The sequence below is a fragment of the Calliphora vicina genome, chromosome 4 (genome assembly GCF_958450345.1).
Source record: "Calliphora vicina chromosome 4, idCalVici1.1, whole genome shotgun sequence".
In the NCBI taxonomy this organism is placed as follows: domain Eukaryota; kingdom Metazoa; phylum Arthropoda; class Insecta; order Diptera; family Calliphoridae; genus Calliphora; species Calliphora vicina.
In genome coordinates this window covers 88,042,537-88,054,887 of record NC_088783.1, presented here as the reverse complement: position 1 = coordinate 88,054,887, position 12,351 = coordinate 88,042,537, and the positions used below count along the sequence as shown (strand labels likewise).

Sequence of the window (12,351 nt, the reverse complement as noted above, 5' to 3'; positions counted from 1 at the left end):
AAGCTGTTCGGAGTTCATTTTGGTTCATTTTCTCCATCATGGCGGCAAACATTGTGTTTAAATCCATGTTGCTCGTTGTTGAACGGGTACATATCTCAGTTTCTTCTTTGTACTCAAATTCGTAAGTACTGATGTCAATATCACGCCGCTTGAATTCATCTATCAGCCTTTTTTGCAATTCTGCCTTGTTACCTGCTGTTGGTAGCTCCAACTTGCTCAATTCTTTCTTGAGTTGTGCAACTTTCAGTTCTTCAAACTTCATGCTTATTAATTTGCAATCCCACTTCTGACACCAATTGCTACGTTTTAACATTTTCAAAACGCTGGTTTATTTCCTTTAAATAAACCGGATACTTTTGATTGCAAATAAAAGCCGTTTAGTAGTTTAAAAATTGTAACAACTCTTTATTTATTCAAAATGTACAACAACCACAGAATTAAATAGCCACTCAATGTTTTTTTATACACGTTTATAAATTCTCAGAAATACAGACACAATTTATAATGTACACGAATTTACTTAAAAAAAACATATGAAAATAAGTTTTTGAATTGTTTTAAACAAATTTTCAATACCGACCGTAAATCAAAAAAATCATTTGTATTTTTTGAAAATCTAATACAAATTTTGTTTAGACCATTGTAGAATTAGCAAGGTACAATTATTAGAAAGTATGTTCTCAATTATACATTCCCTATAACGTCAAACAAAAGAAAATTAAAAAAATATAAAAGGAAATGCCAAAAAAAAATAATTGAATTTAAATTTTTATTACAAAAATTTACTAACCATTGAAGAAAAACTATATTTTTTTAATAAGTGTGTATAATTTCAGTTAAAACGTAACAAATTTAAAAAATATCGCGGAAACAAATTAAAAAAAAGTAAAGTGATTAAATACATAGTTTGACGTTTTAGGGGTGAACATTGGAAACTCTCTCTAATAATTGTACCTGGTAAGTGATTGTATCATGGTTTAGACGATGAAATTGTATTATGAGGATTTTTCATGCATATTTATATTTTTTATAATAAGGAAAACGCCATTTTCATTATTTTTTATTAATTCGGAGTTCATTGTATCGAAATAATACGAAATTTATTTCTTCAACCACGCGCGAAAACTTATTTAAAACGAATTAATGCACTGATTTTGTACTATGCTTATCATCGAGCTTTCTTGAATCATTTGAATACTTTGCATATGATTCAATACACAGTAATAATTTTTGAGTTGTAACTGCATTTAAAAACTGATTGAGAAAATGGCAAGCAATATTATTGCACACGTTGATGATTGAAAATACTACAAAAGCAGTGATTTCATTCATGTAGAAAAAAAGCGAATCAACTCATGTAGGTACATCTCCTCTAGTATATATCAACATGTTTTATAGAACATTCATCACCTTATGAATATTAATTAGCATTGGAAATAATTCAATTACCTTCCAAGATTTTGCCGAAATTATCTGGCAGCTCTTGTCAAGAAAATTATTGCAAAATCGCTTAATTAGACATGAAAACGCTAAATTAACAACATGATGCAAAATTTAATTTGTTTACTATTTTTGTTTGTTTTTACAATCTTGGATATTGGCAATCAGTTTTGAAAAGGCTAAAAATGTTGTATGATACAGATTCTGACGAGGATAATTTGATTAACCTTGATTTAGATGAAATACAATCGAGAGCAAGTTTGAACAGGAAATGTGAAGGTATTAAAAGCGAAGAAGTTAAATTTGATATTCCTCAAAAGTATTTGAAATGTTTAGAGCAAGATTTTGGACATACGTCGTTTCGCTCTATCCAGTGGACAATAATTCGTTCAATATTAGAAGACAATCGGGACAATTGTGCAGTGATGGCTACAGGTTATGGCAAATCGTTAACCTATCAATTTCCCGCAATATTTTTAAAGAAAGTAGCCATAGTTGTATCACCCCTCATATCTCTAATGGAAGATCAAGTAACAGCCTTAAACTTAACACGGGAAAGGGCATGTCTTCTGGGTTCGGCTCAAAAAGATCGTAACGTAGAACAACGTATATTGGATTCAGAATACAATCTAGTGTATGCCACTCCCGAATATATTACAGCAGATTGTGGTCTAAAATTACTTCAAAATCTTGGAAATAATTTAATTTTATTGGCTATCGACGAAGCACATTGCATCTCTCAGTGGGGACATGACTTTCGTTCTGCATATCGGAAACTAAATATAATAAGGCGTGCCATACCACATTGTCCAATTTTAGCATTAACTGCAACTGCCACTTTGGATGTACGCAATGATATTTGCCGTCAGCTGGACTTAAGGAATCCTCAATTGATAAATTCAGGATTTGACCGTGCTAATTTGGAATTTATTGTACGTCAAAGATCATCACCGAAAGGCGGCCTTGGAGTTTGGCTTGATTTAGGTACATACATTCGATGGGCACTCAGCGCACAAGGATCCATTATAGTCTATTGTAATACTTGTAGTTATGCTGAAAGTGTGGCTAGTGAGATCCAGAAACATGTTCCATGTCGTTATTATCATGGAAAATTGTCCTTAAAACTAAAACAAGTCTATCATCATGAATTCACCAGAGATATTGTTCGAGTTATTGTAGCAACAATGGCATTTGGAATGGGTATTGATAAACCGGATGTACGACTAGTTATTCACTATGGTGCTCCCAATGATGTAGAGCGATATTATCAAGAGGTATGTAAGAATGTACATTAGGTAATCTAACCCTTACATGAATAGTGAAAGTTTTTACTTTTTTCATAATATATTTCGTTCGCTTAGTGCGCAAACATGCTAAGTTCGTTTTTTATGAAAATTTATATTTTATTACAAAAAGTTAAAGTTAACAATTATTTCGTTTTTATACCCTTCAGCTTCGTGAGAAGGGTATATATAAGTTTGTCATTCCGTTTGTAATTTCTACATTTTTCATTTCCGACCCTATAAAGTATATATATTCTGGATCCTTATAGATAGTGGAGTCGATTAAGCCATGTCCGTCTGTCTGTCTGTCTGTCTGTCTGTCTGTCTGTCTGTCTGTCTGTCTGTCTGTCTGTCTGTCTGTCTGTCTGTCTGTCTGTCTGTCTGTCTGTCTGTCTGTCTGTCTGTCTGTCTGTCTGTCTGTCTGTCTGTCTGTCTGTCTGTCTGTCTGTCTGTCTGTCTGTCTGTCTGTCTGTCTGTCTGTCTGTCTGTCTGTCTGTCTGTCTGTCTGTCTGTCTGTCTGTCCGTCTGTCTGTCTGTTGCAATCAATTTTCTGAAGGCCCCAGATATCTTCGGGATCCAAATCTTCAACAATTCTGTCAGACATACTTTCGAGAATTTTGCTATTTAAAATCAGCAAAATCCGTCCATAAATAACGGAGATATGAGCAAAAATCCGAGACAACCTCTGAAAATTTCATCAAAAAACACAATGTACATTGTGTATTTTGATGAAATACATACGTATTGCATGCTTTGACAAAAAAAAACAACAAAACGTATGTTTGGATGCAAGATGTATTAACAAGGTGGCAGCGTAACTACAACAATTACAACAATACAAGAACAATAGTCATTTTTGTTTGTGTAAAACCGTGTAAAGTGTCAAAATAAAATTCACAAAAACGCACTTTTATAAATGAAATAGTTTTTTTAACACTTTTAAATATTTTATACACATAAAGCGGTGACAAATATTCACTTTATTAAATATAAAATAATCTTTTTAACCTTATAACAAATTTAAAAATGTTTGTAAACAAGCTTTTGACATTTCACAAGGCAAAGCACGAGTAGAGCAAAAAAATAGTCAGTTGGCGTTACGCTGCCACCTGGTTAAATATGCCTTGTTTGGATGTGCAAGCTTTGTGTATTTTGTTTTTTTTTGTGTTTTGTTTCTTTTGGCGTTGTTGTTGTTTTTTATACAACTAAACTTTTGTTTGGTTGTGTGTTGGTTTTTTTGACAAAAAAGCAACAAATCGTATGTTTGGATGTGCATGCCTTGCGTTTTTTTGTTTTTCTTTTGTGTTTTGTTTCTTTTGGCGTTGTTGTTGTTTTTTATACAATTAAACGTATGTTTGGATGTGTGTTGGTTTCATTGCCTTGTGTATGTTGTTTTTGTTTTTATACCCTCCACCACCATAAGTGGTGAATGAGGGTATATATAAGTTTGTCATTCCGTGTGTAACATTGAGAAATATTCATCTGAGACCCAACAAAGTATATATATTATTGATCCTTATGAAATTCTAAGTCGATTGAGCCATGTCCGTCTGTCTGTCCGTCTGTGTAAAACACGCTCACGTCCAAAATACGCAAACAAACTTAGTAGAGTTGCAAGAAAAATGTTTATTATTGTCCTAAGCAGTTTGGTATTGAAAATCAGCGAAATCGGTACAGTGGAACCAAAGTTATGAATGAAAATGTGGGACAACCTAAAAAAAAAATAGATAATTTTCACATATTTTTGGACATTTTTTGTAAATATATTGCAGCTAATATCATAAAATTTTGCACTCGTTACTTTTATGATAAAAGGAGTAACTCTGGTTAAAATTATAAGAATCGGTCCAAGATTTCTCCTAGGCCCCATACAAATTTCTTCCCGAAATATGGTTATATGGTCTATAAATGCCTACAGAATAGGAATATCCACATGAAATTCAGCGAAAATAAGTTTCGTGGTAAAAGAAATTACATTACAAAATTTTTCGTGGATCGGCCCATATTTAACCATAGCCCCCATATAAAGTACACTTCCGAAAATTACTTAAATAAGAATAAATGTCTTATAAATATCGCTATCAAGTTGAAATTCGACATGAATAATCCCCATATATACCAAAATCGCTGTACCTAATTCTATGAAAATCGGCCGATAATTGGTTATAGCTCCCATATAAGGGCCACTTCCGAAAAACACAATAACCTACATAAATATCTAAAAAATATCAATATCAAAACAAAATTTCACACACATCCATAGTTTATATTTAGAAATCATACTACTGGATTTTGTGAATATCGGTCCATATTTGACCATAGCTCCCATATAAGGTCCACTTCCAAAAATCAGTTAAGTACTCATAAATCTCTTATAAATACATTTATCATGCTAAAATTCGACAAAAATTATACTCATATATATAGATATCACTGTACCAAATTTTATGCAGATTGGCCGATAATTGGTTATAGCTCCCCTATAAGGCCCATTTCCGAAAAAAGATATTAACCTTAAAAAGTATTAAAAACATATCGATATCAAAATTAAATTACGCACAGATCTAGTAATTTGAATCCAGTAATCATACTTCTGGATTTTGTGAATATCGGTCCATATTTAACCATAGCTCCCATATAAGGTCCACTCCCGAAAATCACTAATATCCTCATAAATTTCTTACAAATATAGTTATCAGGTTGAAATTCAAAACAAATTTATTCAATATATACAAAAATCGATGTACCAAATTTTATGATGATAGGGCCATAATTGGTCATAACCTCCATATAAGAACTACTTCAGGAAAACACATTACCCTGCACAAATATCCATAAAAATCTACACTCAACCAAAATTTTACACCGATGAGTAATTTGTATCCAAGAATCGTACTACAAGATTTTTTAAATATTGGTGTATAATTCGGCATAGCTCCCACATAAGATCCATTCTTGTTAATAGCGTTGTTTATATGAAATTCTACAAAAATAGCCCTTACACACTTAGGACCATAATAGGTCATAGCATCCATATATTAAACCATAATAGTACACAGATCAGTAATTTGTATTCAAAAATCATAATACTGAATTTTGTGAATATTGGTCCATAATTGGCACAGCTCTCATATAAATACATAAAAATCATGTAAAAATATTTTATGACAATCGAATCATAATAGGTCATAGCTTCCGAATAAGTCCCACAACCAAATATTTTGAAATTTGTCTAAATATATTTGTATACCCTTTTTTATACTCTGTTTCTTCACTTGAGGTTAAAAGGGAAAAATGTTGAGGTCCAGACTTAAACTCGACAACACTTCCCCTTTGCGCATGTGAAATTTCATTAAAATCGGACTAAGGGTTTAGAAGTAACAGATTTGTTTCCCTCTTTTTTTCTCATACCACTGTGCGCCACTTTGACACTCAGATATTGTAGATCGTTTAACCCAGTTCCAACAAAGTGTTTACGGTTACCTATGTAAGAAAATAATAATTTACACGAAGATTTAGAAAAATTAAATTTAGACGACAATTTCTCAATTAAAAGACAATAATTAACTGTGTCAAACGTTCTAATAGGAATTTCAGTTATAAATTGCTGAATTAGATACAATTTTTTGTACATTTGATATAAAATATCTTCTGCGTAAACTAGTCTTTCTAACAATTGTTATATTATTTCAGCTTTTATACCATCATATTTAGGTGGAGGGTATTTAAGATTCGGCACGGCCGAATATAGTACTCTTACTTGTTTCTTTTGGTGTTTTGTTTCGTTTGGCGTTGTTGTTGTTTTGATAAATTTAGGATGCTGTACGCTGAAAGTGGGCAATGTACATACATATATACTAATTATAAAAAATAATAATGCATCCACAACAAAGGTGAAGGGTATATAAGATTCGGCATAGCCGAATATAGCACTCTTACTTGTTTTTGCTAAGTTCATATTTTTTGTCATAATTGCAAAATGGTTGTCAGTCAAACGGAACACAATGGTTTAGAAACGTTTTTGTTTTTGGAAATAATTCTGTATCTCGGGAATTATTGGATATATTTTTACGATTTCACATGGCTGGAGCTGAGGTGTTTTCGACTTCAGTTATAGATGTTAAGCTTCCTAGGGTTAGTGGGCGCCAGTACGTGGCCGCTCAAACTTGGTTTGGTAAAAAGAAAAATTCGCCATAACTAACCGATATCAAATACTTATATAAAAAACCCAATTTTTACTCTTCAGTAGCTCCACAAACCTTGCCCCCTTTGATAAATTTTAACGTTTTTTAATTTGTTTACTCAAACCTTTTTTTTAAATTGGCCAAGTTTGGATTTGTCTGGGGGTACTGTATTCGCTTAAGAGAGCAAAATTTAACTTTACATGCTTTTCTATTAAGTTCTCTTTCTGGATGATATTCAGAATTTCACTTTTTCAATTTTTTAGAATTTGTGTAGTTACTCTTTTTGGAGTCAGCCGCCGCTTCCGCGAAATTTAGTCGGCGCAGGTCTCTGCTACTGAGCCGATTAAAACGCAAAATATACAGTGCCGGACTTAAATATTCACACAGCATAAAGATTTATCATTAATCTTCCATATTTTTTAAACGAAGGCCACAACTTTCGTACGGGTTTCAAAAAAATATTTATTTACATATAACTTATTGAAATATATGGAAAAACTAAACATAAGTTGGCACATTTTAGAAAAATAAATAACTAATGTTTCGAAGTTCGATTTTAAGGGGACAAAAATATTCACACAGTTTCTAATTTTTAATAGGAAAATAGTTGTTTTTAATAGTTTAATATTTTGTGGAGTAGCCTATATTTTTAATAACTTTTTTTAATCGCCTTGGCATTGAATCGACAAATTTTTGGTGACGTCAGCTCCAATATTTTGCCATTCTTGTGACTTCTTTAAGTTGAGTCTTACTAATAATATGGTGCTTTCCTACATGTCCGCCCAATTTATCCCACAGATGTTCTATGGGATTCATGTCAGGTGATTGCGGAGGTGTCGAGAGTATGTGGGGAACATGATGCACTATCCATATTCGGACGTGAAAACTAAGTTTCCTACACCAGATGCAGCCATACAACCCCACAACATGGCTCCTCCCCCACCATGTTTGACAGTTTTTACTATATTGTTCATTTCCAATTCAGTGTTTGGCCTTCTCCAAACTCTTACTCTGTTGTCCGATTGAAAAATACTTACAAACAATCTTACAAAAATAAATCTGAAGATTTCTGGAATGGAATATTATTCTTAGATAATATTTTTCAATAATATTTTTTAATCGGACGGCAGAGTAACAGTTTGGAGAAGGCCAAACACTAAATTGGAAAAGAACTATGGTAAACACTGTCAAATATGGTGGAGGAGAGTCATGTTGTGGGGTTGTATGGCTGCATCTGGTATAGGAAACTTAGTTTTCATCGACGGTTCAATGGACAAAACAGTATACCTTAATATTTTAAAAGAAAACCTACTACAATGCGCTCTAAAGTTAAAGCTTGGGAACATTTCTATTTGCAACAGTACAATGACCCCAAACACACAGCCCATGACGTCCGAATATGGATAGTGCATCATGTTCCACACATTCTCCCGACTCCTCCGCAATCACCTGACATGAATCCCATAGAACATCTGTGGGATAAATTGGGCAGACGTGTAGGAAAGCACCATATTATTAGTAAGACTCAACTTAAAGAAATCCTGTCACAGGAATGGCAAAATATTGGAGCTGTCGTCACCAAAAGTTGGTCGATTCAATGCCAAGGCGATTAAAAAAGTCATTAAAAATATAAGCTACTCCACAAAATATTAAACTAGATAAATGTGTATGCTGTTTGAATATTTAAGTCCGGCACTGTATGTGAAAATTTGTACATAGCATGGGGAAAATTCATCATTCAAAAAAAGAACATTAACTACTCAATTTTATGTACGCTGAATCAATTAAGTCTCCGTACAGACATACTCATAATATAAACTAGCAATTTATGGTCACTTTTCAATACATATTTAAACTTTTTTTTAATTAATTTTATTAAAAATCTTATAAACTAGAAATCAACATAAAAAAAATACAAAAATTTTCCTTAAAATCATAAAAATTTACATAAATTCAATAATTGTACGAAAAGTATCACCAAAGAAGTCTCCGTACAGTTAACTATTTTAAGGCAAGGAATCCCAATATTAAACTTAATTGCATTTAATATGTGGTAGGTCCTCCTTTCTGAGCAATTGCTTCATTTTAATGGCTGTGAATGGAATGGACCAGCTTTGTTGTTGTCAGGGAATCCAAAAATAATCAAATTTTAATGGATAGAAAGAAAATTATTATTAACTTGCAAGGTTTAGGTTTAGGTTTAGAAGGGTGTACACTAAGTGTACTTCCACCCAGAGACCTTGAGGTCCATTGTGATTCCCTTCGATAGAGATAGATAAAGATAAAGATGATAGCATTATACTTGCAAAATGAAGGAAAAAATCTAACCGAAATCAAGGATATTGTAAACAAGTCAAAAAAAACCGGAACAATGGCAAATAAACAAAGAACTGACCATCCAAGAAAAATAGACCACCACTTAGAGAGATTTGTAGAAGGTAATCCAAAAATTAACATGTGTAATTGCATGTGTAATTGCGGGAAACTTGAAAACTAGTGATGAATTAACGGTAAACCCCCAAACTGTAAGAAACGCTCTTAAACTAAATGGATACAATGGTCGAGTAAGCCATAAGAAGCCCCTTGTTCGAAAAGTGAACATGAAAAAGAGATTGGATTAAGCTATCGGTCATATTGATAAAGATTTTTTATTTTGGGATCAAGTTATTTTTAGCGATGAAAGTAAATTTAATATTTTTGGTTCTAATGGAAGAAAAATGGTATGGAAAAAGCCAAATACTGAAATGGATCCGAAGCATTTGACGCTAACCGTAAAGCATGGAGGAGGTAACGTAATTGGTTGGAGTTGCATGGCTTCATCTGGGGTGGGAAATCTTATTTTTATTGAAAAGACGATGGATACATATACATACCTTAATATATTAAAAGAAAACTTAAAACAAAGTTCTGAAAAATTATTGCTTTCAACAAGACAACGACCCCAAACACACCTCTAGATTAGTAAAGGAATGTTTATTTATAATGTTCCTAAGCACTTAAATCGCTCAGCTCAGTCACCTGATCTCAACCCGATTGAGCATCTATTGGATCACTTGGAAAGAAAGATTCGGCAGCACAATATAACGATTAAAGATCAGCTAAAAGCCGTTATAATGGAAGAGTGGTATAAAATAGATTCCCTGACAACAAAGCTGGTCCATTCCATTCACAGCCATTAAAGTGAAGCAATTGCTCAGAAAGGAGGACCTACCACATATTAAATGCAATTAAAATTAATATTGGGATTCCTTGCCTTAAAATTGTTAACTGTACGGAGACTATTTTGTTGATACTTTTCCTACAATTATTGAATTTATGCAAATTTTTATGTTTTTAATGAAAATTTTTGTAGTTTTTTATATTGATTTCTATATTATAAGATTTTTTATAAAATGAATTAAAAAAAGGTTTAAATATGTATTGAAAAGTGACCATAAATAGCTAGTTTATATTATGAGTATGTCTGTACGGAGACTTAATTGATTCAGTGTATGTATATCAAACAAAAAACTAAAATTTTGTGAAAATGAGCGAATTCACTAAATTGTGAATAAATTTGAAAGGAATCAATCGATTTTTTGATCGATATCTAATATATCGTTTTTTTAATAAATGAATTCATTGGCATCATCTATACAAATTTGACGGTCACACTGTGTACGGTTATGAATTTATAACTAACACAATTTTAGCTGAAGTGCACTTTGAAATTCTTTTGTTTTTTTGTGACAGGGTTTTGTCGCTTAAAAACCTGAAAAATATATTGTTTTTAAATATCATGATCATATGTACATAGACTTTGTTATTGAAGTTCGTGAAAAGGGGGCTATGCCCATCCGAAACAGGAGAAGGACTGATTGGGTTGGGCAACATGCTATTCTCTCTCGCCTTCTCCCTGACCCTCCGATCATTAGTGATCGGAATGATATTGAAATTGCGGTCAACAATTTGTCTAATGCGTTTGACAGAGCGATATCAGATTCATGCAGACCTAGTATCTGCAGAGGTAGGAAAAAACCACCTTGGTGGACTTCCGAGATAGCGAACACTCGTAGAGAGTGTCGCAAACTTTTCAATGAGGCCAAGAGCCTGGGAAACTGGTCTGTTTACAAGTCCTCTGTGAATAAATTCAAGAACCTGGTTAGGAACGCGAAGCGCAAATCCTGGAGGTCCTTCTGTAGCGGCGTGGAAGGTTCCTCTGAGACGAGTCGCTTGCGCAGGATCTTGTTATCTTCGGCCGCTGTCCCGAGCTATATTCAGAAATCGAGCGACAGCTGGACTACTAGCGGAAAGGAAACCCTAGAGGTTTTGATGGACGCTCATTCCCCTATCTGAGGGTAACACTGCGATATCTTATACTGGGCCTTTTGAAGTCACAATTCTCATAAATGAGGAGAGACTAAAATGGGCCCTGCGTAGCATTGACCCATATAAATCTCCGGGTCCTGATGGCATCATTCCGGCGGATCTGCAACGGAATGAGGATTTAATTATTCCCTGGTTGACTCGTATATACTCGGCCTGCTTTGCTTGGTCATATATTCCGGAGTCGTGGACCAGATGTACTGTGGCCTTCATTCCCAAGGGAGGGAAGGCATCTCATACTAGACCCAAGGACTTTAGGCCTATTAGCCTATCGTCCTTCCTCTTGAAAACTATGGAAAGGTTGATTGATCTACACCTTCGTTCATCGATTAACCCGAACCGACTATCCTTGTCTCAACATGCCTATATGAAGGGTAGATCTGTTGAGACTGCTTTACATTCGCTTGTGGGATTCGTAGAAAAATCACTCGAGCATAAGGAATATGCATTGGTGGCCTTCTTGGATATTGAGGGGGCCTTTAACAATGTGACGCCAGAGACGATCCTTTCGGCTCTAGGCGGTCTGGATATAGATCAACCTATTATCTGCTTCATAGGTAGACTTCTGACTAATAGAGTCATTATCTCTTCTATGGGAACTGCTACTATTTTTAGATTAGCGAACCGGGGCACTCCACAGGGAGGGGTTTTATCTCCACTCTTGTGGAATCTTGCCATTAATATGTTACTCATGAAATTAGATTCCATGATGTGCAAAACTGTTGCATATGCTTATGATGTTGCCGTAGCTGTTTCTGGGAAACACTTGGACACATTATCACAATGCCTACAAACTTCACTCAGTACACTCAGCCAGTGGAGCACTGCAAGTGGACTAGGTGTGAACCCTGGGAAAACGGAGCTTGTGCTGTTCTCCAGAAGGTACAAAATCCCTCCGTTCCCATTACCGCGCCTTAACGGTGTGGAACTTAAACTCTCGGACAGTGCTAAGTATCTGGGAATTATACTAGACTCTAAGCTATCCTGGAGCCTTAATATTCATGCGAGAGCGTCCAAGGCGGCTGTCGCTATCTATGCCTGCAGAAGGGCCATTGGGAGTACCTGGGGAATAAGCCCTA

At 34.2% G+C, this 12,351-nt stretch overlaps 1 protein-coding gene across 1 annotated transcript in view; it reads left to right on the top strand.

Moving 5' to 3' along the window:
- The first annotated feature begins 1,605 nt into the window (after positions 1–1,605).
- Positions 1,606–12,351, top strand: part of LOC135958767 (bifunctional 3'-5' exonuclease/ATP-dependent helicase WRN-like) — a 43,410-nt gene continuing 32,664 nt past the window's right edge. The window contains exon 1 of the mRNA XM_065509664.1: positions 1,606–2,714. Coding sequence (XP_065365736.1) covers positions 1,626–2,714 — 1,089 coding nt within the window. The 5' untranslated portion in view covers positions 1,606–1,625. The remainder of the gene's footprint in view (positions 2,715–12,351) is intronic.